The 23,971-nt window shown below is 46.6% G+C and overlaps 1 protein-coding gene across 2 annotated transcripts in view; it reads right to left on the bottom strand.

The window, feature by feature from the left end:
• GAK (cyclin G associated kinase) overlaps window positions 1–23,971 on the bottom strand; it is a 189,180-nt gene that overhangs the window by 108,748 nt on the left and 56,461 nt on the right. For both annotated transcript variants that reach the window (XM_069739054.1, XM_069739064.1), the window contains exon 10: window positions 6,011–6,101. In XM_069739054.1, the coding sequence (XP_069595155.1) occupies window positions 6,011–6,101 (91 nt within the window). The remainder of the gene's footprint in view (window positions 1–6,010; window positions 6,102–23,971) is intronic.

The raw sequence follows: 23,971 nt of genomic DNA, 5'->3' as shown, positions 1-23,971 counted from the left end.
CTTTTGTACCTTATCCAGAAATACAATGGTTTCAGGTTCCTTATGGTGCAGGATTCGCCCGAGGTCTTCCAACAGAGGGACTGGTACTATAACGGCTGTGTCCACCAGTTCTCCTATGTCTGTGGCCACAAGAAAACCGGCGGACAGAGTACGGGGAGCAATAAACCTTTCGGGGGGCCTGCAAACTATAATGTACCCCTCTGCAATGGTCCTAAGAGTTCATTAGTCCTGGGTATTATGGCGCAACTTTCCACGATCTGTCTGAGTCCCCCCCCTCCCCCTCCCCCAATAAGAATGGCACCATTGCCTCCTTGATCATGAGCTTGACCCAAAGAGGGAGCCTCTACCTTTCCCCCCTTTTTGGTAATTCCATCTATTTGATCTCCCTTGGCTTCTAATCGGACTGCCTCTGAGATGGCCCTGGTCTCTGAAAGGACTGAATCCTCCTAGACCTATCCTCAGGGAAACCCTTCTTTTTATCCAATGCTTTTTCTAAAATTTCATCCAAGGCCGGCCCAAACACCCTCAACCCTGAGAAGGGAATGGAGCATAATTTATTCATAGAGGGGTTGTCCCCTGACCAGGTCTTAATCCTGATGGCCCTGCGTGCCACATTAGACAAACAATTATTTCTGGCTGCGACCCTAACTGACTTAGCGGAAGTATCTGCCAAAAATGCCGTGGCCGACTTCATGAAAAGGAAGGAAGCTAAGATATCCTCTCTAGGAGTCTTATTACTCAAAAGCTCCTCTAGTTGTCCAATCCACAAAAACATGGACCAAGCAACTGAAGAGTTGGCTATATTTGTTTTAATCAACACCGCTGATGTTTCCCAGGCCCTCTTCAGCAGATTATCCGCCTTTCTGTCCATGGGGTCTCTCAGGCTCAAGGAGTCCTCAAACGGTGTAGACGTTTTCTTAGCTACCTTTGCCACGGGTACGTCAATCTTGGGGATCTCATCACATATCTTAAAGTATTCTGGCTCAAAAAGCAAACAAATTTTAAAGTCCCGGGGTATCACCAAACGTTTCTCCTTGTCCTCCCACTATCATAGCCCGGATAAGGTCATCTACCGGGAACACCGATTGTTTCTGGGATCTGAGACCCCCAAACATCTCCTTCTGGACTAACTGTGGTTTTGGGGCTTCCTCCACCTGCATTGTGCTTCTGACCACTTGAACGAGCTTGTCAGTGTCCTCAGAGGCAAAAAAAATATCTCTTGCCCCGGTCTAGATTCTCTGGCACTACTTCCCCTACCTCATCCTGATCTGATCCCAGGAAATGGAGCTCTTCCTCTGAGCTTAACTCCATCTCCCATCAAGGTCTTTTAGCCCTTGGACCTGGATTAGTAGATTGTGGCAGGTTGAGGCTAGACATAGAGGCCTGGACCGTCTCTTGGATCATGGACCTCATCTCAGACAGAAGGGATGGCTGCTCTTCACAATTTTGGTGGTGCAGCCTTCACAGAGTAATTTCCCATATGCCTCAGGTAACTTTACATTACACACAGGACATCGATTGAAATTTACAGAGGTTTTACCTGACCTCTTCTTAGGTGTAGCGAAAGCAATGGCAATCAGCATAAAGAGAAGGGAAATAATCATACTGATGACTACAAAATGGAACAGTATCAATCACACTTATCAAGCAGTCTTAATCTCCACTGCCTGCTTCCTCCATAATGCCTGAATGCATGCAGAGTATCCCCAGAAATCTAGGCAATGATTTTACTACGCGTCTCCTTAATACTTCTGCGTTCCACCGTGGAACGCACCCCAACACCGGAAGTCAGGCGCATCCATGATGCCACCAGATGTGTGTGGGCTGCTCAAACCGCACGTCTCCCGATGCCGGGAGCCCTTCAAGGGAGGGAAGCAGCTCAATCCAGGAGACCTCCATTCTACTGGTCTCTGTGGCCGAGGGACTCCCCACTGGAGAGTGTCGGCCGTGGGCCTCTTGACAGGGAGAAGGATTAGCTGTACCGCTCGATCCCCCTGAGCCCATCTGGTAAGCTCCTGCTCTATTCTGCTCCTCTTGCGTGTCTATCCATGCAGGGACAGGAAAAATACTGAGGGAGATGGGTGGGAGGGGCCTTTTAACCTCTCGTGTGTTTCCTGTCCCTGTAAGGATTAGGAGGACGACCTCCATATTGCTGTCAGGATGGATGTCCAGGAAAAGGGGTTGATTTTCAATAGTCTCCTGAGAATTCTTGAAGCTGCAATCGTCTGATTGCTTGTCCTACACACGCTTGGCCGCGATCATGCGACATAGGTACCAATAGGCGGGGTTGGCAGCACGCTTCCGGAGTGAGCATGTTAAATGCCGCTGTCAGAGATTGATAGCGGAATTTAACATGTTATCAGCCGCTGGCGGATCACTATTTCACTTGCTGCTGTTAGGCGCATAGGACAGCTGATCATTGATTCCCAGAGGCCTGTAGTTTCCTCAAAGGGGTTACTTGATTGGGGTAACTGTTGCTCTGGCATTATGAGGCTCCGCAAATGGAGTCCGCAAACTATTCAAGAAAAAGCTGCACTCAAAAGGTCAAATAGCGCTCCTTGCCTTCCAAGCCCTGCTGTGTGCTTAAACTGTGGTTTTCCACCACATTTGGGGTATCAGTGTACTGAGGAGAAACTGCACAACAAATTACAAAAATTTGTAACTAAACATTTTTGTGGGAAAAAGTAAAAATTTTATTTTTTTTCTTCCACATTGTTTTAAATCCTGTAGTGCAAATAAAGAGTTAATAAAGTCCTTGAATGTGATTTTGAAGGGTGCAGTTTAAAAGGGCGTAACTTTTCGATATTTTTTCTCTAAAAGCCCCTCAGTCACTTTAAACGTGATGTGGTCCCTACAAAAAAATAGGGTTTTAACCCTTGTAACACTAACTTTTTTTGCGTGTGTTTCAAAAATGATGCTAATGCAAAGTAAACATATTGGAAATGTTATTTATTATAGCAATTTTTTCCAAAAAAATGTTAATTTAGTCCCAAAGTTTTAATTTTCACAAAGGTAACAGGAGAAAATAGATCACATACCGTATATACTCAAGTATAAGACGAGAATTTCAGCCCATTTTTTTAGGCTGAAATTGCCCCTCTCTGCTTATACTCGAGTCATTCCCAGGGGTCGGCAGAGGATGGGGAGCGGCAGCTGTCTAATCATACTCACCTGCTCCTGGCGCAGTCTATGCACATCCCTGGTTCTCCGGGCGCCGGCAGCTTCTTCCTGTATTGAGCGGTCACATGGTACTGCTCATTACAGTAATGAATATGGACCAGACTCCACTCCCATAGGGGTGGAGCAGCGCCAGGAGCAGGTTAGTATGACGGGGCAGTGCGCGATAATCACCTGTTCCTTGTTCCACCGTCGGGCGCACCACTCCGTCTTCCGCGTCCTCTGCAGTGACGCTCAGGTCAGAGGGCGCGATGACGCGATTAGTGTGCCTGAACAGTCAGTGCAGAGGATGCGGAAGACGCAGCTGCGCCCAGCGGTGGAACGTGGGACAGGTGACTATAGCAAGTGTCGGGGGCCTGAGCGACGAGAGGTGAGTATGTGATTTTTTTTTAATCGCAGCAACAGCATATGGGGCAAATGTGTCTATGGAGCATCTTATGGGGCCATAATCAGCATTTGTGCAGCATTCTATGGGGCTTAATATCTCTATGGAGCATCTTATGGGGCCATAATCAGCATTTATGGAGCATTATATGGGGCAAATGTCTCTATGGATCATCATATGGGGCCCATCATTAACTGTATGGAGCGTTATATGTGGCGTATTTTGTATGGAGCATCTTTTGGGGCCCATCATGAACTGTATGGAGCATTATATGGGGATCCTGATTCAATATGGATATTCAAAAACACTTAACCGACTGATATCTCAATTTTACTTTTATTGGTATCTATTTTTATTTTTGACGTTTACCGGTAGCTGCCGCATTTTCCACCCTAGGCTTATACTCAAGTCATTAAATTTTCCCAGTTTTTTGTGGCAAAATTAGGGGTCTCTTCTTATACTCGAGTATATATACGGTAATTTGTTGTGCAAGGTCTGAGAACAGGGATATCCCATAAATGTGCTCAGACACTCTTGTTAAGGTAAGCGGCACCGCTGGGAAAGGAAAGCGTGCCGTTTGATTTTTGGAGCACAAAATTGTCCAGAATAGACTGTGGATGCAGTGTCGCATTGGGAGAGCCACCAAGGTTGCAGAACTGCAGAAACATCCACAAGTGGCCCCATTTTGGAAACTACACCCGTCAGAGAATTCCACTAGAGGTGTAGTGAGCATTTTAAACCCACAAGCATTTCATACAATTGTATAAAATTGGGCTGTGAAAATGAAAAGTTTGATTTTTTTACACTAAATTGTTATTTTAGCCCCAAGTTTTAAATTTTTTAAACGGCCAATAATATAAAATGGAGTACAAAAGTTGTTACACTAGGTCTTTAGTACCGCAATGCCCCATATGTCATCATAAACTAATTTCTACTGTAGGCACAGTGCAAAGCTCAGAAGGGAAGGAGTGCCATATTGAAGTGCAGATTTTCCTGGAATGATCTGAGGGTGCCAAGTCACATTGGCAGAGCCCCCTGAGGTGTCAAAAAAGCTGATCGCCCTCATAATTGACTCCATTAAACAAATTAAACCTTGTAATGAATTAATCTAGTGTTACAGTGCACATACCATTGTAGTGCCCAGCTCATGCTTATGGATATATGCATAAATTAGGTGGGCTCCTCGTTACAGAAATGACCAACATGTGGACTCTAACTGCAGTTTAGGCACACTGTGGGGCTCAGAAGGGAGAGGGGGTGCATTTGGAAACACAGATTTCACAGGATTTCTTTTTCCAGAACCTTTTTGCTACCAGTAATGTGGAAACTCCCTATATTTCAGTTACTAGATGATGAGCCTGAGTGGGGACTTGTTTTTCGCAGGGTGAGTTGAAGCTTTTACTGGTGGTATTTTGGGGTACAGAACAATTTGGAACAGTTCACATTTATCATGTGCTTTACGCTGAGCGCTTAAATTGGGGTTTCCATCTAAATCTTTGAATGAATTGATTCAGATGAAACCCCCGGTGGTTCCATTCACTAGTGAGGCTGCAGAGATACTCTGGATTTTATAGAAAAACAAATTTTTTTTCCTCACTATATTGTGAGAGCTATAGCTTTTTATTTTTCAACTGATGGAGCTTTATGGCGGCAAAACGATGTTTTCAGCAATAACATTTTTATTTAAGTCTTTGCCTCGTGTTTTATTCCACTTTTTGTTCAGTGGCATGATGAAAAAACTTTTTTTTTTTTTTTTTTTTTTTACAGCGCTCACTGTAGGTCTTAACTAGTGTGACAGTTTTACAGATCGGATTGTTCTAGATGTTACCAAATGTGTGTACTTTTTTTTTTACATAACTACGTGTATTTATTGGTAATATTTTTTGTTCTTTATTTTGTTTTTTTAAACACTTAAGTTTCTTAACTTTTTATTTATTTTAACTTCATCCCTGCAATGCATGAAACCTGTGAGATTACACAGGCAGAATGCCTATTAGACCCTGACTATGGCTGGGTCTGACAGGACACAATACCTGGCATACCAGGAGGTGATTGTTTGATCTCCAGGTGCCATGACAATCATCGCCTCCCTGTGATTTCGTTGCAGGGGTGTCGATGGGGTTGAGAGGGGGAGTCAACTTCCTCTCACAGACTTCCTAATGCCACCATCGCTATCAATCGCGGCATCTGGAAAGCTAATCAGCCAGGGGCAGTGCGTGCACTGGCGATCAGCAGCATCAAGCTCCTGGTGGTAATCACGCAGTGAAGTGCTGATATTTCACAGTCACTCAAATTGGTCCCTGAATGTCTAGCCGTGCTGATCACTCACTGACAGCGTAAAGACTTGATATTCATGATGTGGAAACTGACAGCCGTTCGTGAAGTGCTATACATGTCACTGGTCGTTAAATCAGAAAGATACTAGTGTAAAATACATTTTTTACCAACCTGAGGATCCTTGGGGCTTGGAGCTTTGTGGTATCACATTGAAAGATTTCTGATTAACAGAATTGCCATATCCACCATTTTGCTCTAGAAGCTATTAGTACAAAGAAAAACGTTAAGGTTGTTTTTTTGCCATCAAATGGGCATTAAAATATTAGTTACAGTTCAAATGCAAAACCTATGCATTTCACAAAGCATTTCCAAACTTATTTTAGGCAGTAAAAAGCTAAAATGACAGTAACAATTTTTTTTTTTTTTAAATCCTAGGTACCATCATTTCTTTAAAGTAAACTGAAATGGGACGTGGCTATATTCTTGGACTCAGCAGATATGTTAATTCATCAAAAGAAAACAAGATTTAATTTACAATCAGATACTGGTATTAGTTATCTTTATAATTTTTACTGCCTTTATTTCATTTAATATATCTATAATAATCTAGTTTTATAAAAGTTTTAACCATATACAGTTCATGTTATAAGTGGATAAATGTGTAAAAAAAAACTAATTGTTAAATTAGGAGCGGACATCCACTCATATCATCTTCCATCCACTCATATCATCATAATTATAATTGTTTGACTAAAAACCAAAGTATATACAATCAATTTAAAGACATAAATAAATGCAATTACCGTAATTTAACAATCAACTACGGTAATTTCTCTCGGAAAATGGGAGAATAAATAGTGGAAATCTCCTAATAATTTCTTGCGCCTATGTAATAACAATATAACAACATATAAACATATCACTGGGAAAAAAAAAAATCATTATATATTTTTTCCTATTTGCTGCTCCACCTCATAGCTCTACCTCTGCCGTCCCTTTCACTAAACATGATGGCTCTCTGGCTTAAGACACTAAAAAGGAGTTTATTGTAGACATCTAGAAGCAGATTTTAGGCGGGATTTTTTCTTTTTTTATCTTTACAACCCATTCATTTCCATTTTTTTATATATATATAAGGTACTTTTTAAAAAACAAATTAACACTTACACTTTTTAGGGTTTTTTTTATACAGTGTGTGTTAAAATTTGTATGTAATTTAATACAGGTTTATCTTTGAACTTTTGACATACCATGTGGTTCTCTGGCGCGCCCCTATTTTTTCTCAAATATCAATGTGCCTATATAACTGTTCAAGTTCCTTTGTAATTTCAATGTAGTTATTTCCTGAGGACGAGGTTGGAGAACCTCGAAACGCGTAGATCCACACCACGGAATGAACAAATAATTTTATCTTATTCATTCTGTTATCCTTTGTGGGATTTTGGGTGTTTTAGGGGGTGGAGGGGCAAGGGTTTTTATGGAGTGCAATTGCACTAGTTTCTAGTTACGGTAATCATAAGGGTACTTAAAATGGTAAAAGTCAACGTCATTTGCACTTATTATGCTCTCCAAAAAAAAAAAAAAAAATGAGTTTAGAGGTCAAATTCATTTCTTGGAACATTCGGGGCCTGAAATATATACTTAAACATTGCATGCCTTTTAGAACTAATAGGAAAGCTAGCCCTACAGGAGACACATGACAAGTTTCAAATGTCCCATTGGTCTACAACATAGGTCTTGGAATGGATATAGCCAGCATTTTAAACATTGTAATTATTCAAGAGGAGTCAGCCTTTAGGTGCATAAGAATATCCCTTTTAAATACCGGTAGACTAAGATGACAAAGGTAGGTTTGTTGGAGTGTGCTGCACAATATTTCATTTTGAATGCATTATTCAGCTGATTTACATTTCTCCTCTTAAGAGAATTCTACAAAAACTTGCTATTTGGCAAATAAACCTTTAATATTTGTAACCCTGCCAAAGATACGCTCCCTGGGGTGATGACATTTTATCTCCTTTGGTCAGCTTTTTAGTGAATAAATATATGGAGGGAAAAGTTCCCATCCTTAACCCCAAAACCTGTTTTCACCTTCCTGAACAAGCCAATTTGTACAATTCTGACCACTGTCACTTTATGAGGTAATAACTCTGGAACGCTTTAACAGATCCAGCAGAGTCTGAGATTTTTTTATTCGTGACATACAGTGCCTACAAGTAGTATTCAACCCCCTGCAGATTTAGCAGGTTTACACATTTGGAATTAACTTGGCATTGTGACATTTGGACTGTAGATCAGCCTGGAAGTGTGAAATGCACTGCAGCAATAAAGAATGTTATTTCTTTGTTTATTTTTTTTTTAAATTGTGAAAAGTCTTTTCAGAGGGTCATTTATTATTCAACCCCTCAACCCACCAGAATTCTGTTTGGTTCCCCTAAAGTATTAAGAAGTAGTTCAGGCACAAAGAACAATGAGCTTCACATGTTTGGATTAATTACCGTATATACTCGAGTATAAGCAGAGATTTTCAGCCCAAATTTTTGGGCTGGAAGTGCCCCTCTCGGCTTATACTCGAGTCAAGGTGGGTGGCAGGGTCGGCGGGTGAGGGCGCTGAGGCATACTTACCTAGTCCCGGCGATCCTGGCGCTCCCTGCCGTCCCACGGTAACGGTGACCGCTGATAGAGAAAGAAGCTGCGTCACCGAAGACAGCTGTGACAGGCAGAGGGAGCCGGACGCCGGGACCAGGTAAGTATGTAATATTCACCTGTCCGCGTTCCAACCGCCGGGCGCCGCTCCATCTTCCCGGCGTCTGCGCTCTGACTGTTCAGGTCAGAGGGCGCGATGACGCATATAGTGTGCGCGGCGCCCTCTGCCTGATCAGTCAGAGCGGAGAGAGAGACGCCGGGACCGGACGCTGGGAGCTGCAATCAAGAGAGGTGAGTATGTGTTTTTTTTTTTTTTTTTATTGCAGCAGCAGCAGCAGCGGTGGCACAGATTTATGTGGAGCATCTATGGGACAAAAAGGACGGTGCAGAGCATTGTATATGGGGCACAGATATGGGGCAATAATGAACGGTGCCGAGCACAGTATGGGGCAGAGCTATGGGACAATATGAACGGTGCAGAGCACTATATGGGGCACAGCTATGGGACAAAATGAACGGTGCAGAGCATTGTATATGGGGCACAGATATGGGGCAATAATGAACGGTGCCGAGCACAGTATGGGGCACAGATATGGGACAAAATGAACGGTGCAGAGCACAGTATGGGGCACAGCTATGGGACAAAATGAACGGTGCAGAGCACTATATGGGGCACAGCTATGGGGAAATATGAACGGTACAGAGCACTATATGGCACAGCAATGGGGAAATAATGAACTATTTTTATTTTTGAAATTCACCGGTAAATGCTGCATTTCCACCCTAGGCTTATACTCGAGTCAATAAGTTTTCCCAGTTTTTTGTGGCAAAATTAGGGGGGTCGGCTTATACTCGGGTCGGCTTATACTCGAGTATATACGGTATCTCTTTTTCCAGCCTTTTTTGACTATTTAAGACCCTCCCCAAACTTGTGAACAGCACTCATACATGGTCAACATGGGAAAGACAAAGGAGCATTCCAAGGCCATCAGAGACAAGATCGTGGAGGGTCACAAGGCTGGCAAGGGGTACAAAACCCTTTCCAAGGAGTTGGGCCTACCTGTCTCCACTGTTGGGAGCATCATCCGGAACTGGAAGGCTTAGGCTTGGTTCCCATTGCGTTAATGGGACTGCGCTAACGGACAGCGTTGCACGGCGAAATTAACGCCGTGCAACGCGTCCGTTAGCGCGCCCATTCACGGCAATGGGAACGCGCAGCACTAGCACGTGCCATGTTCGGCACGCGCTAGCGACGCGCCGGTGTTTCCTGGCGCGCCGCGGACGCTGCTTGTAGCGTCCGAGGCGCGCCCGCGGTCCGTTCCCCGCTCTCGCAGATCGGGGATCTGCGAGAGCGGGGACGTTACCGCGACCCCAGGACAAGGCCACATTAAAAACATTGCGTAAGCGCAACCTGCTAGCGCTAGCGCTAAACGGGTTGCACTAACGCAAGGTGACCCTAGCCTTATGGAACTACTGTTAGCCTTCCACGGCCTGGACAGCCTTTGAAAGTTTCCTCCCGTGCCGAGGCCAGGCTTGTCCGAAGAGTCAAGGCTAACCCAAGGACAACAAGGAAGGAGCTCCGGGAAGATCTCATGGCAGTGGGGACATTGGTTTCAGTCAATACCATAAGTAACGTACTCCACCGCAATGGTCTCCGTTCCAGACGAGCCTGTAAGGTACCTTTACTTTCAAAGCGTCATGTCAAGGCTCGTCTACAGTTTGCTCATGATCACTTGGAGGACTCTGAGACTGACTGGTTCAAGGTTCTCTTGTCTGATGAGACCAAGATCGAGATCTTTGGTGCCAACCACACATGTGACGTTTGGAGACTGGATGGCACTGCATACGACCCTTAAGAATACCATCCCTACAGTCAAGCATGGTGGTGGCAGCATCATGCTGTGGGGCTGTTTCTCAGCCAAGGGGCCTGGCCATCTGGTTCGCATCCATGGGAAGATGGATAGCATGGCCTACCTGGAGATTTTGGCCAAGAACCTCCGCTCCTCCATCAAGGATCTTAAGATGGGTCGTCATTTCATCTTCCAACAAGACAACGACTCAAAGCACACAGCCAAGAAAACCAAGGCCTGGTTCAAGAGGCAAAAAATAAAGGTGTTGCAGTGGCCTAGTCAGTCTCCTGACCTTAACCCAATTGAAAACTTGTGGAAGGAGCTCAAGATTAAAGTCCACATGAGACACCCAAAGAACCTAGATAACTTGGAGAAGATCTGCATGGAGGAGTGGGCCAAGATAACTCCAGAGACCTGTGCCGGCCTGATCAGGTCTTATAAAAGACGATTATTAGCTGTAATTGCAAACAAAGGTTATTCCACAAAATATTAAACCTAGGGGTTGAATAATAATTGACCCACACTTTTATGTTTAAAATTTATAAAAATTTAACTGAGCAACAAAACTTTTTGGTTTGTAAGATTTATGCATCTGTTAATAAATCCTGCTCTTGTTTGAAGTTTGAAGGCTCTAACTTATTTGCATCTTATTAAACCTGCTAAATCTGCAGGGGGTTGAATACTACTTGTAGGCACTGTATTGTACTTCATCATAGTGGTAAAGTTAATTTGATATGACTTGCATTTATTTGTGAGAAAAATCGGAAATTTGGTGAAAATTTAACAATTTTCAAACTTTTTATTTCCATGCCCTTAAATCAGAGTCATGTAACACAACATAGTCAATAATAAATAAGATTTCCCACATGTCTACTTTACATCAGCACAATTATTTTTTTTGTTAAGAAGTTATAAGGGTTAAAAGTTGATCTACAATTTCTTATTTTTTCAATTTTTTTTTAGGGACCACCTCACATTTCAAGTGAGTTTGAGGGGCCTATGACATAAAATACTGAAAAGTGACACCATTCTAAAAACTGCACGGCTAAAGGTGTTTAAAACCACATTCATGAAGTGTATTAACCCTTCAGGTGCATCACAGGAATTAATGGAATATGGAAGGGAAAAATGAACATTTTAACTTTTTTCACAAAAATTTTCCTTTAGACCCAATTTTTTTTTTTTTACTTTCACAATGGTAACAGAAGAAAATGGACCATACTGTTTGTTGTGCAATTTCTCCCGAGATACCCCAAATGAAAGGAAAAACTACTGCTTTGGCGCACGGCAGGGCTCGGAAGGGAAGGAGTGCCCATTTGACTTTTCGAATGCAAAATTTGCTGGAATAAGTAGGGGACGCTATGTTGTGTTTGGAGAGCCCCTCATGTGCCTAAACAATGGAAACCCCCACAAGTGACTCCATTTTGGAAACTAAACCCCTCAAGGAATGTATCTAGATGTGCGGTGAGCCCCTTGAAACCCCAGTTGCTTTACAGAATTTTATAACCTTGAACTGTGAAAAAAAAAAAAACATTTTTTCCAACAAAAATGCCCCATATTTTACATTTTCATACTGGGAAATTAGTAAAAATGGCACAAAAATTTGTCCCACAATTTCTGTTGAATGTATAAATACCACATATGTGGCTGCACAGTACTGTTTAGCCACACGGCGAGACTCGGGAGGGACGGAGCGCTATTTGACTCTTGGAGCGCAGACTTTCCCAGAATAGTTTGCGGACTCAATATACAAAGCCCCTAAATGCTAGAAAAGCAGAATCCCCCCTCAAGTGACACTATTTTGGAAATTATACTCCTTTGGGAATTTATCTACAGGTGTAGTGACGATTTTGACTTCAAGGGTGTTTTCCAGAAACAAGTCGAAGAGGATGCTGCTGCGTGAAAATTACAAACAGCCATTGTAACGACGAGCAAGTTGAAGTGACCAATACGTTATGCCCAGCTCATGCTTCTGAAGACAGGCATTCGTAAATTAGACAGGCTCTCATCACTACAGAAATGCCAAACATGTGAGCACTAAATGTAGTTTAGACACCCTGGGGCATTTGGATTTGGGAGCTGAGAATTTGCTGAATTTCTTTTGGAGAGCGAGGAGCCATTTCACTTTTCCAGAGTCTTTATACTACCAGTAACATCGAAGCCCCCTATATTTCCATTGAGAGATGACGATCCTGGGTGGGGACTTGCTTTTTTTGTGGATTGAGTTAAAGTTTTTATTGGGAACATTTTGGGAACATTTTACATAACATTTAGGATCACATTTATTCTGAGGACTTTACTTTGGGGTTTCCATCTAAATCTTCGAGTGATGTGACAGATGAAAACCCCGAGGGATCCATTCACTAAAATAAGGCAGCAGAGTTTCTCTGGATTCTGTATGGTCTCTGTTCAGTCGTGTCCTTTTCAGAAGTGCACAAAACTGACATTGATCGCTCTTTTATGCTCGCCTAAAAACACAGACAACGCTGAATCACAGGTCCTATGGCGTCCACAGGGCCTCCATCTGCCTCATTATAGGAAATCATCCGCAATGGGTTCCATCTGAATCACGTATTGCAGACATTTACATGGAAACCCCGATGTAAGCGCTCAGAGCAAAGCAAAGGATAAATGTGCACCGAGCCTTACTGCAATCTTTGGAAGGCAGAATATTATAAATCAACAGCAGGTGAAGAATCGGGTTTTTTTTACGCCGTTTCTCATGTGGTGTAAGTGATTAGGCGACTTTATTCTTTGGTTTGGTGCGATTACAGCGATACCAGATTTATATTGGGTTTGTATGTTCAGCAGCGGTCATACAATAAAAGACACTTTTTATTGCAAAAACTAGTTTTATTTAGTCATATTTAGACAGCTATAATTTTCCGTATTTCAGCAGACAGGGTCATATGACAGCTTTTTTTTGCGGGATAAATTGAAGTTTTTATTGGTTCCATTTTCGGGCACATGACGACATTTTTTAATCGCTTTCTATTACGATTAATAGTAGGTAAAATGAACAAAATCCAGCAATGTGGGAATTGTTCTGAGGGGGGGTTATACTGCTTTTACACAAAAAATATTTTATAGAATAATTATTTTTGCATTCTTTATTCTGAGAGCCATAATTTTAATTTTTCCACTGACGGAGCTTGTTTTTTTGCGGGACACGGTTTCAGCTGTACCATTTTTATTTACATTTGTCTTTTTGATCGCATTTTTTTTTTTACACTTTTTGTTTGGCGGTATGATTGCTGATAAAGTATAGCTTTTTACTTCTTTTTATGGTGTTCGCTGAAGGGGTTAACTAATAACAGTTTTAGAAGTCGAGTCGTACCAAATGTGTACTTTTTGTTTAATGGTGTTTTTATTACATAAATATGGATTAATATATATTTTTTTCTTTATTTCGGGATTTTTTAATATATATTTTTACACTTTAGTAACTTTTTTACATTGTCCCAGGATGGGACATCATCCATACACTGACACAGCGTCTAACAGGCAGGAAAGGTGGTGTATCAGCTCCGGTTCTTGGCAGGTGCTCACAGGCCACCTTCCCTGTAGGACTCTTAAGGAACCCATGGCCATCTGGTGTCCCAGGGTCACCATGGAGACCATAGGCACAACGTGATACAAAGAGCGAGTGAACTCCCTCTATGATGCTCCTCAATGTCGCGGTCATGATTAACAGCGGCATCAGAGGGGTTAAATGTCCGCAATTGGTGCTGGCACCAATCATGGGCGCTTCTGCAGGGTGTCCACTTTCACAGAGCTCACACCTGCACCCGATCGCGGCAGCGCTCAGCGTGAGCCCGCGGCGCAGTACATACACGGTGGTTTGCGAGACCACCACTCCTGCTGAGCGGCATATATACGGCACATGTCGGAAAGTAGTTAAAACGGGTTTTCCCACTAAGAAAATAGGGATTTTTGTGTACTCACCGTAAAATCCTTTTCTCCGAGCCATTCATTGGGGGACACAGACCGTGCGGTGTATGCTGCTGCCACTAGGAGGCTGACACTAAGTGATACAAAGAAAGATAGCTCCTCCCCTGCAGTATACACCCTCCTGCTGGCTCTCAGCTAACCAGTTCGGTGCAAAAGCAGTAGGAGATCAATAACAATATATGAGCGTATAGCATGTCATATTATATATGAGAGTATAGCATGTCAGATTATAAAAAACAATCATAAGCTAATAACAGGGTGGGAGCTGTGTCCCCCAATGAATGGCTCGGAGAAAAGGATTTTACGGTGAGTACACAAAAATCCCTATTTCTCTTTCGCCTCATTGGGGGACACAGACCGTGGGACGTCCCAAAGCAGTCCCTGGGTGGGGACAACAATAGATCAGGCCCTGTGTAACCGCTACTTACAAGTGCGCCACCGCGGCCTGCAGAGTCCGCCTGCCCAGACTCACATCTGTGGAAGTGTGGGAATTCTAGTGCTTCAAGAATGCATGTGGACTGGACGAATCCGCAAGCTTGCAGGCGTGCCTTGCTGACGCCTGGTGCCTAGAACCCTTGATAGACAGGGAGATAGGCTGACATCTAGCACGGAAGGACTCCTGGATGGTGGAACGAATTCACCATGTTATCATGGTCGATGAAACGGCTAAACCCTTCCTGAAAATGTCAGGAAGCCTTCCTCTACCATCAGGAAGCCCAAATAAAACGTCCAACCTTCGGAAGGACGCCGTCCTCAAGACGTACCTACTCAGAGCACTCACTTCGTCCAGAATAACAGGATTTTTGGTTGCTTACCGTAAAATCTGTTTCTCGGAGCCTTCATTGGGGGACACAGGAACCATGGGTGTATGCTGCTGCCACTAGGAGGCTGACACTATGCAAATAAAAAAGTTAGCTCCTCCTCTGCAGTGTACACCCTACCGACAGGAAGTAGGATATTCAGTTAGTGAGAAAGCAGTAGGAGAAGCAACGTGTAAAAGAGAAAGAATAATAATATAATAATAATAAACTTTATATAGCGCCAACAAAATCCACGGCGCTTCACAGATTAACAGCTTCAAACACTCAGTGTTCAAAGAACCCAAACGTAGACAGTAAACAGCGCTGTTCAACTTGGGAGGGTGCTGTGTCCCCCAATGAAGGCTCCGAGAAACAGATTTTACGGTAAGCAACCAAAAATCCTGTTTTCTCTATCGCCTTTCATTGGGGGACACAGGAACCATGGGACGTCCCAAAGCAGTCCCTGGGGTGGGAAAAACAGACTTCCATCAGGTCCGAGGACTCACCACTGCCGCCTGCAGGATCCTTCTGCCCAGGCTGGAGTCCGCCGTAGTTCGGCGAAACGTGTGGATGGAAGACCAGGTTGCCGCTTTGCAAAGCTGTCGGCGAAAGCCCTGTGACGTACCGCACTGGAAGCGCCGACTGCCCGGGTAGAGTGAGCCTTCATCTCAGGAGGGGGCCCTCTGTGCTTGACCCGGTAAGCTTCCAAAATTGCCGTTCTGATCGAGCGAGCAATCGTCGCCTTGGAAACCGGCAGGCCTCTACGCACGCCATCAGGGATGGCGAAAAGAGAATCCATCTTTCGGAAAGCGGCCGTGCTAGCCAGGGAGATCCTCACTGCCCTGACGAGGTCCAGCCTGTTCAACGATCGCTCCAGAGGATGAGTCGGAGCTGGACAAAAGGAAGGTAGAACGAAGTCCTCGTTGAGGTGGAAAGATGAAAACCACCTCGAGAAAGGAAGGAAGGCGGAGGCCTGGGACCACCTTATCCTGGTGGAAAATCAAGAAAGGAGGTCGGCAGGAAATGGCAGTCAACTCAAAAACGCGGCGGATCGAAGAGATGGACCTCAGAAATGCCACCTTCCGAGATAGAACTGACAGGGAAAACTCCCTGAGAGGCTCAAAGGGGGGAACCCTTAAGAACAACCAACACAACCTTTAAATCCCATGAATCCACAGAGGCCCTGAACGGAGGGACAGCGTGGACTACTCCTTGAAGGAAGGTCTTAACCTGTGGCTGAGGAGATAAAGTCTTCTTAAAGGGAAGAAGAGCGCAGGAACCTGGCCCTTTTGGGAACTGAGAGCGAAGCCCGAATCCAGTCCTGCCTGAAGGAAAACCAAATGGAAGGCAGGGAAAAAGGACATAGGTTAAAAGCGGTTGGACTCGCATAAGCGAAAGTAAGCCTTCCAGGTACAATAGTAGATCCTGGAAGAAGACGAAGGCTTCCTAGCCTGGATTATAGTGTGACTCATCCGAGCCGAAAGGCCGGACGCTCTTAAAACAGTGGAGTCCACAGCCACGCCGTTAAACTGAGCGACCGATAATTCGGGTGGCAGATCGGACCCTGAGACAGCAGATCGGGTCTGTTTGGAAGGCACCAGGGGTGTCCGCGAGAAGATTGACGATGTCTGCAAACCAAGACCTCCTGGGCCAATCCGGGACGATCAGAATGACCGGCACCCATCCCGCCTTGATCTTTTTCGACAGCTTGGAAAGCAAGGGAAGGGGTGGGAACCGATAGGGGAGCAGGAACTGCGACCAAGGAATGGCCAAAATGTCAACACCACTGAGAGGATCACGGGACCCTGGGCCGACCCGAGGGACCTCCTGTTCAATCGGGATGCCATGAGGACCACCTCTGGAGTCCCCCATCGAAGAGCAATCCGACAGGAAACCTCCTGAAGTACCATTCCTCTGCCGCGAGGCCCTCGAAGCCGAGGAAGTCGGCGGCCTAAATGTCCACGCCGGGGACATGCACTGCGGAGCTCACCAGGACCGTTGCCTCTGTCCAAAGGAGGATCCTGGAATCTCGGCCGAGGCCAGAGAACGCCGAGTCCACCCCTGGTGGTAGACGTATGCCACTGCTGTGTCATTGTCTGTCGGGGTTCGAATTGGCAGGCTGCTGAGAATCCTTGCCCAGTGAAGGCAAGACCGAAAGATGATCCGGAACTCGAGAACATTGATCGGCAAAGAGGACTCCTGCGCCGACCAACAACCCTGAAAGAACAGGAGACAAAGCCCCGCGCCTCCGCCGAGCGGGCTGGCGTCCGTCGTCACCACCTGCCAGGGAACTGGAAGGAGGGATATGCTGAGAAGGATCTACTCTGGGATTAGAGAAGTGACCTCGGCCACCAGTCGAGGAACCATTTGACCCGGGAGAAAACCGGATCGGACGATGCAGGGAGAAGACAGACCTGTCCCCTGTGATAGAATAGCCTGCTGAAGATGTCTTGAATGAAACGGGCGAAGGGAAAATTGCTTCCGATGTTGCAACCAACCTCCTTAGGGCCTTTAAGGCCCATCGGAAAGGAGGGGAGCCGAGAACCAAGCGAACTTCCTGACAAAGGAGGGATATCTTGTCTTCGGGAAGGAAGACTCTGGTCCGACAAGTGTCGAAGAACATGCCCGGAGATACGAGGCGCTGAACAAGACGGAACTTCTTCCTGTTGACGAGCCACCCGCAACGGTTAGAATGTCGGAAAAGATGGATAGACTTTCGGGAGCCTGAAACCGAAATTCCTGAGCCTCCATGGAAGCGATTACTGAACGAGGGGATATCGTCCTGAAGTGTCTACGACGAAACTTCTTGTTCAGCAAATTGAGATCCGGACTGGGACGAACCTTGTCGTTCTCTGTCAGTACAAAAAGATTCGAAGAGAAGCCTGTGAACCGTTCCTGTTCTGGGACGGGAACGATTACTCCGGGTTTAAGGAGGGAAACAATGGCAGTAAAGAATACCCGGGACTAGAGCGGGGTCTCTCGTAGGTTGGGATTTGAAGAAAACTATCCCAGGACCGTGAAATGAAGATTTTGTGTCTAGAGGTAACAGGTGCCCTGGCCCATGCGACCTCTGCTGAGGAGACCCAGACGTTCCTGAGGAACAGGAGACGGTTGCCCAGTCTGAGAAACGGACTGGGGTCTAGTCGTGGGTCATGCCTAGGTGGAACTTCCAGTCCTGGACCTGGAGAATCCACCTTAGGAGTAGCGGGCACGTCAGGAAAGAATGAGCCGAAGAATACCTTCTTCTCTTAACGTGCCTGTGGCCTCTGCAGTTGCGAAGAAGAATCTAATGCCGCAAAACTACGAGAAAGGTCGAAAAGACCAAAGTAGCCGCCTAAGGTGGAGAAGGGGACTGGTGCCACCAGTGGCGTCCTTAATAATTTGGTCCAGCTTGGAACCGAAAGGACGTGAACCTTGAAAAGGCAGGCTAGTGAGGGACTTCTTCGATGACTTGAGCCAAACAGTGCGACAGCTGGCAACGACATTACTGGGCGCCTGTGCGGCAGAAGACGCGACGTCCCGGGAACAAATCATTCCCTGGCATGAGTAATCTGGGTGGCAAGTTCCGCCAGCCGGTCTGACGGAGCTCCAGCTTGAATGCCCCAACGGAGTTGTTTAGCCCTTCAGATACAGACTTCGAAACCCATGAGGAAGCCAAAGCCGGGCATTGGGATGATGCGGCAGTTTCGAAAGCCGACTTCACGAAGGATTCCATGATGCCATCGATGGAATCTTTCAGAGCCGCCCACCGGACAGCGTAAGGACTGTGTTGGCGGCAAGTCTAGCAGCCGACGGATCCACAGGGGGAGAGGTCGTTCTCTAACGCCTCTCATTCCGGTTGGCAATGAGATCCGGAGGAAAGAGACTCCAAGACGCTTGTCTCTTTGAGAACGTCTGGTCGAATTCGCTCTCTCTGGCCAGAAGCTCCTCGAATTCAGGATGAGGAGCAAATACCTTGGGAGGTAGTTTAGACCGTCTAAACAAAACCGCCTGATCTGCGGGTTTCGTAGAGGAATCTTCGATGCCACAGGTCTGATTGGTCGCTCCAATGAGGCTTTGAACCATATCCCTCATGTTCGCGATTTGGTTCGAATCCGGCCCCAAATTATCCTCCGAAGGCGCATCAGAGAAAGCCTCGCCTGACTCAGCGGAGGAGGATCGGGAGGACGCCGACCGCAGAGGAGGACCGAGTGGCGAGATGGAGCGAGAAGAGGACTCAGACCGGCGTTCCTGTCTGGACCTTTTGCAGCTAGCCTTGGAGGGCTTGGACGGAGCTTCCTGCGACCCGGTGGCTACTGCGGGGGTCTGCAGGGGTAACCGATCCAGCACGGAAACCAGGGTTTGAGACACCCCTGTTAAATTGGCCACCGATTGAGACAGAGAGGAGGCCCAGCCTGGGATGGGTATCACTCTGGGGCGGATCGGCTGGGGGATCCTGGGCGGTGGGAACAATCGGGTTGCTGCAGGACAGACATAGCGGGGGGTCAGTCTGCGGTGCAGAGCTACTTACGGCAGACGAAATCCGGAGGAAGCTGTCCGGCTAGATGGTATGGACCTCCGGCGAGAAATAGACCCTTAAGCAGGAGGGTGGTAAGGCCTGCTGCCGTAATCTTGATCGATCTGCGTTGCTTAAAATTAACTTTCATTGCTGGGGTTCGAACTCACAGCTCTCTGTTTGCAAGCCAGCACACCTTACCACTGTACTACATCACTCTCTTGTTCCGGAGGAGGGGACTCGTGGTTCAGGAGTCCCAAGATGGCGCCGGTGGGAGGAGAAAAGCCCGCCCGACGAACAAAGAAAGGGGGCGGAGTCCGGCACCGGAAGTAGGCCCAGGCAGAAGCCGGGGCCTAAATTAGCGATCGGTGACCGGCATGGAAGGGCCGCAGCGGAGAACAGTGCGCCGCAGAAGGCGATGGGTGAGCGGCCGCCTACAGCGGCGGGAGTAGCGCAGCCACAGGTCCAAAGCGGTGTGGCGGTCTGGCAAGCCGCCGCGCTGAGGGAGGATGAGCGGCACTGTAAGCGGCCAGAGGGACGCAGCTGCAGGGGGCCCGAAGCGATGCGGCGGCCGGCAAAGCCACCGCGCTGAAAAGAAATGAACGGCCGCATACAGCGGCCGGATCAGGGAAGCCAGAGAGTGCCGAAGCGATGTGGCGGCTGGGAAGCCGCCGCGCTGAAAAGAACGGCCGCATATAGCGGCCAGAGCGATGCGACGGCTGGCAAAGCCACCACGCAGAAAAGAAATGAACGGCCGCAAACAGCGGCCGGAGCAGGGGAGCCACTGAGGGCCGAAGCCGCCGCGCTGAAGCTGGGGCTGGGAAGCCTGCAGGACCCGAGGCGGAAATGTCCACCCCCCTGAGCAAGGCCACGCAGATAGCGTGCCTGGACAAGAAGCGGCGCGGTGGTCCATAAAGGCAGCCGCGCCGGAACAGGGGACAGGGAGGCCGCATCCACGGAAGTGGCGCGGCTGAAAAGAGATGCGATTCGCATCAGAAAACCCCCTAAATAGGAACCCCCTTTTTTTTTTTTTTTTTTTTTTCTGGGATCCAGGGAAGCCACAGGGTGGGGCGGGAAAATACTCACCTAAACATCCCCCGCCGGTACTAACCTGGAAGGAATGAGACGTCCACGGAGCTGATGGACGTCCTCGTCTCCTCCGACCGACAGGCTCTGGTGGGCGAGTGGGTGGGGGACGGAGCCAGGACCGGACTTCTGAGCACGCTTGTGTGCTAGGATCTTGGTCCTGGAGAGGGATATATGAGGATACGGGGTGGCAGTACACGCCGTACTCATAGTCCGCATAGTGGGACTACAAGTGTGACTGTTCACCCTGTATCCCTCCGGAAAAACCTGAAAGGAAACGACGCACATTGAGGTAGATAAGGGTCTAATGAAAGACCCGTGTCCACCTCCTACTGACACTAAGCTAAACTGAATATCCTACTTCCTGTCGGTAGGGTGTACACTGCAGAGGAGGAGCTAACTTTTTTATTTGCATAGTGTCAGCCTCCTAGTGGCAGCAGCATACACCCATGGTTCCTGTGTCCCCCAATGAAAGGCGATAGAGAAATGGGGGAACTCATTCCATTTTGTGGACTGGTGCCAAAAGAGATGAGGGAAGAACTATGCCCTCATAACAGTGGTAATACAGTACCACCTTGGTAACAAGGGATGGGGATGGCCTGAGGACAACCTTGCCTCGAAGGTAATAAGGGAAAAAAGTCTGAAAGAGCAGAGCAGCTAGCTCCGAAGACTCGTCAGAGTGAGAATATCGCAGAGGAAAAAGGGGCGACTTTCCCTGATAGTAAAGTCTGCCCGGATGAAAAGGAGCCTACTGTAAGGCTCCTAGGAATAATAAGGTCCCAATGATCCAACGGTATGCGATAGGGAAGAACTACGTGTGAAAACTCCCTGTGAGAAAGTCCCTACTGAAGATGGATCCACTCACAATTGATGCGCGTCCCGGCATGGAGCCGCCGCGGATGTGAGTTTCAGCGCTGTTCTGTGCAGCGTGGACGGTGCAAGGATAAGCCTCAATCCATCATCCGTTTGTTAGGGAGGTGGAGAGGACCCGTCCGCCTCCTTGTGCCATCCGCTTTCACAGTGGTGGGGCAGTGGAGGCTGCTCGGATGCCATAGAGAGGGGCCTCTGTACATCCACAGAGTTCAGTCCCCGGATGGACAGGGCCAGTTGTCCGGCATTAGGCCTGGCTCCAGGAGAGGATACATGGAGGCGACACTCCATGTGGTCGCCTGCTGCTGGTGTGGAGAGATCGGGACCGTGAAGGAACCGTCGCCCCTGAAGTGAGCTCAGGCATGGCTTCCCGCGTCGCAGTAGAGGATACGAGGAGGTATACTCGCCGTGCTTGCCTGTTGATGGTTCGAGGGAGATCGGAACCTTGAAAGGAAACGTCGCCCCCTTCACTCCGTTAATTAAAAAATAAAAATTTACAGAAAATGAAACAAAATAAAAACGTTGGGGTCTGAAACAGACCCATGTGCCTCCTACAGACACTAAGCAAGAACTGGTTAGCTGAGAGCCAGCAGGAGGGTGTATACTGCACGGGAGGAGCTACCTTTCTTTGTATCACTTAGTGTCAGCCTCCTAGTGGCAGCAGCATACACCCCACGGTCTGTGTCCCCCAATGAGGCGAAGGAGAAAGTTGATTTTAATCAATAGATCTTGGAATAATAATTTCCACAATTGGATGGGTTTAAATAAAAAGTGTTCCTGTGCTGAGATAATCTTATAATTTTGCCCCTTCTATGTACTGTGTAATGGATATGTCTCACCGTGCATGAACATAGTCTGTACATAGCACAGCTCCTGGCCAGGGTAGCAAAGTACACTGCTCATATAAAAAAGGGAACTCTTAAACAACACAATGTAACTCCAAGTCAATCACACTTCTGTGAAATCAACCTGTCCAGTTATTACGCAAGACAGATTGTGGATCAATTTATCATGTTCCTGTTCAAATGGAACAAACAGGTAGAAATGATAGGCAATTAGCAAGACAACCCCTATAAAGGAGTGGTTCTGCAGGGGGTGACCACAGACCATTTCTATGTTCTCATCCTTACAAGTTGCTCAGGTAGTGCAGCTCATCCAGAATGGCACATCAACGAGAGCTGTAGCAAGAAGGGTAGCTGTGTCTGTCAACACAGTGTCCAGAGCATGCTCCCATCATCTGACACCTGCCACCGCTAATTACAGTGAGCGCAGGAGTGGTGGATGGGAGTATTCATCTGCCGCTCCTGCGCTATAAATAAATAAATAATTTTAAGAAAAAAACGGCGTGGTTTCCCCCTTAATTTTGATAACCAGCCAGACAAAACTCACAGCAGGGGCTGCAACTCCCCGCTGTCAGCTTCAGCAAAGCTAGTTATCAAGATTAGAAGGGTACTCACGTTTAAAAAAAAAAAAAATATTTAAATAATTTAAAAAACGGCATGGGGTCCCCCCATTTTTGACAACCAGCTTTGCTAAAGCTCACAGCTGGGGGCTAATATTCTCAGGCTGGTAAGGGGCCATTGATATAGCCCCCCTCCCCCCCCCCCCCCCCCCCCCACACACAGCCTAAAAATAGCAGCCCACAGCTGCCTAGAAAAGGCAAATCTATTAGATGCGCCAATTCTGGAGCTTTGCCCGGCTCTTCCCGCTTGCCCTGTAGTGGTGGCAAGCGGGGTAATGAGGGGTTCCTATTGAAAGGTGACATTAAGCCAGCTTAGTAATGGAGAGGCGTCAATAAGACACCTATCCATTACTAATCCTATAGTAATTAAAGGGTTAAACGAACACACATATAGTAAGAAAAAGGTCTTTTAATGAAATAAAACATCACACTGTTTTACCATTTTATTATTCTGCCATTCCAAAGCGAAGCCATAGATCTTCTGAAATAAAAATAAAATAATAAACCAAAAGTATACTCCCAGATCCGTCGCAGTCCAATATATCGAGTGCCCCTCGCAATATCTGGGGGAGATAAAGCTTACAACCAGGAGCGCTGCTAATGTGAGGGCTACTGGGGGAATGAATAAGACTGAGCGGGTGCAGGCTCAGTAACTAGCGGTGACGTCACCGAGCCTGCGCTCCCTCACAGCCTGACCTGAAGTTACCTCTACACCGTGTGAAAATGCCAGTGAAAAGGATACAGCAGGCAATGTATCTATTCATTATATCTATTCTATCAATCTATTCATTCATTTTATCTATCGATCTATCCATTCTATCCATCTATTCATTCTATCTATCTACAGGAAGTTGTTTTTTTTTTCTTTGTGTGCACTCAACTCTATTGGCATGCACAAAGAAAAAAAACAGCATGAAAAAAAGCACCAAAAACGTGTCAAAAAATGCACCTAAACCTGTGTTTTTGGTGCAG

This window comes from Ranitomeya imitator, chromosome 1 (assembly GCF_032444005.1).
Source record: "Ranitomeya imitator isolate aRanImi1 chromosome 1, aRanImi1.pri, whole genome shotgun sequence".
Taxonomy (NCBI): domain Eukaryota; kingdom Metazoa; phylum Chordata; class Amphibia; order Anura; family Dendrobatidae; genus Ranitomeya; species Ranitomeya imitator.
The sequence above is the reverse complement of the archived record's forward strand: the minus strand, read 5'-3'. Positions and strand labels throughout refer to the sequence as shown.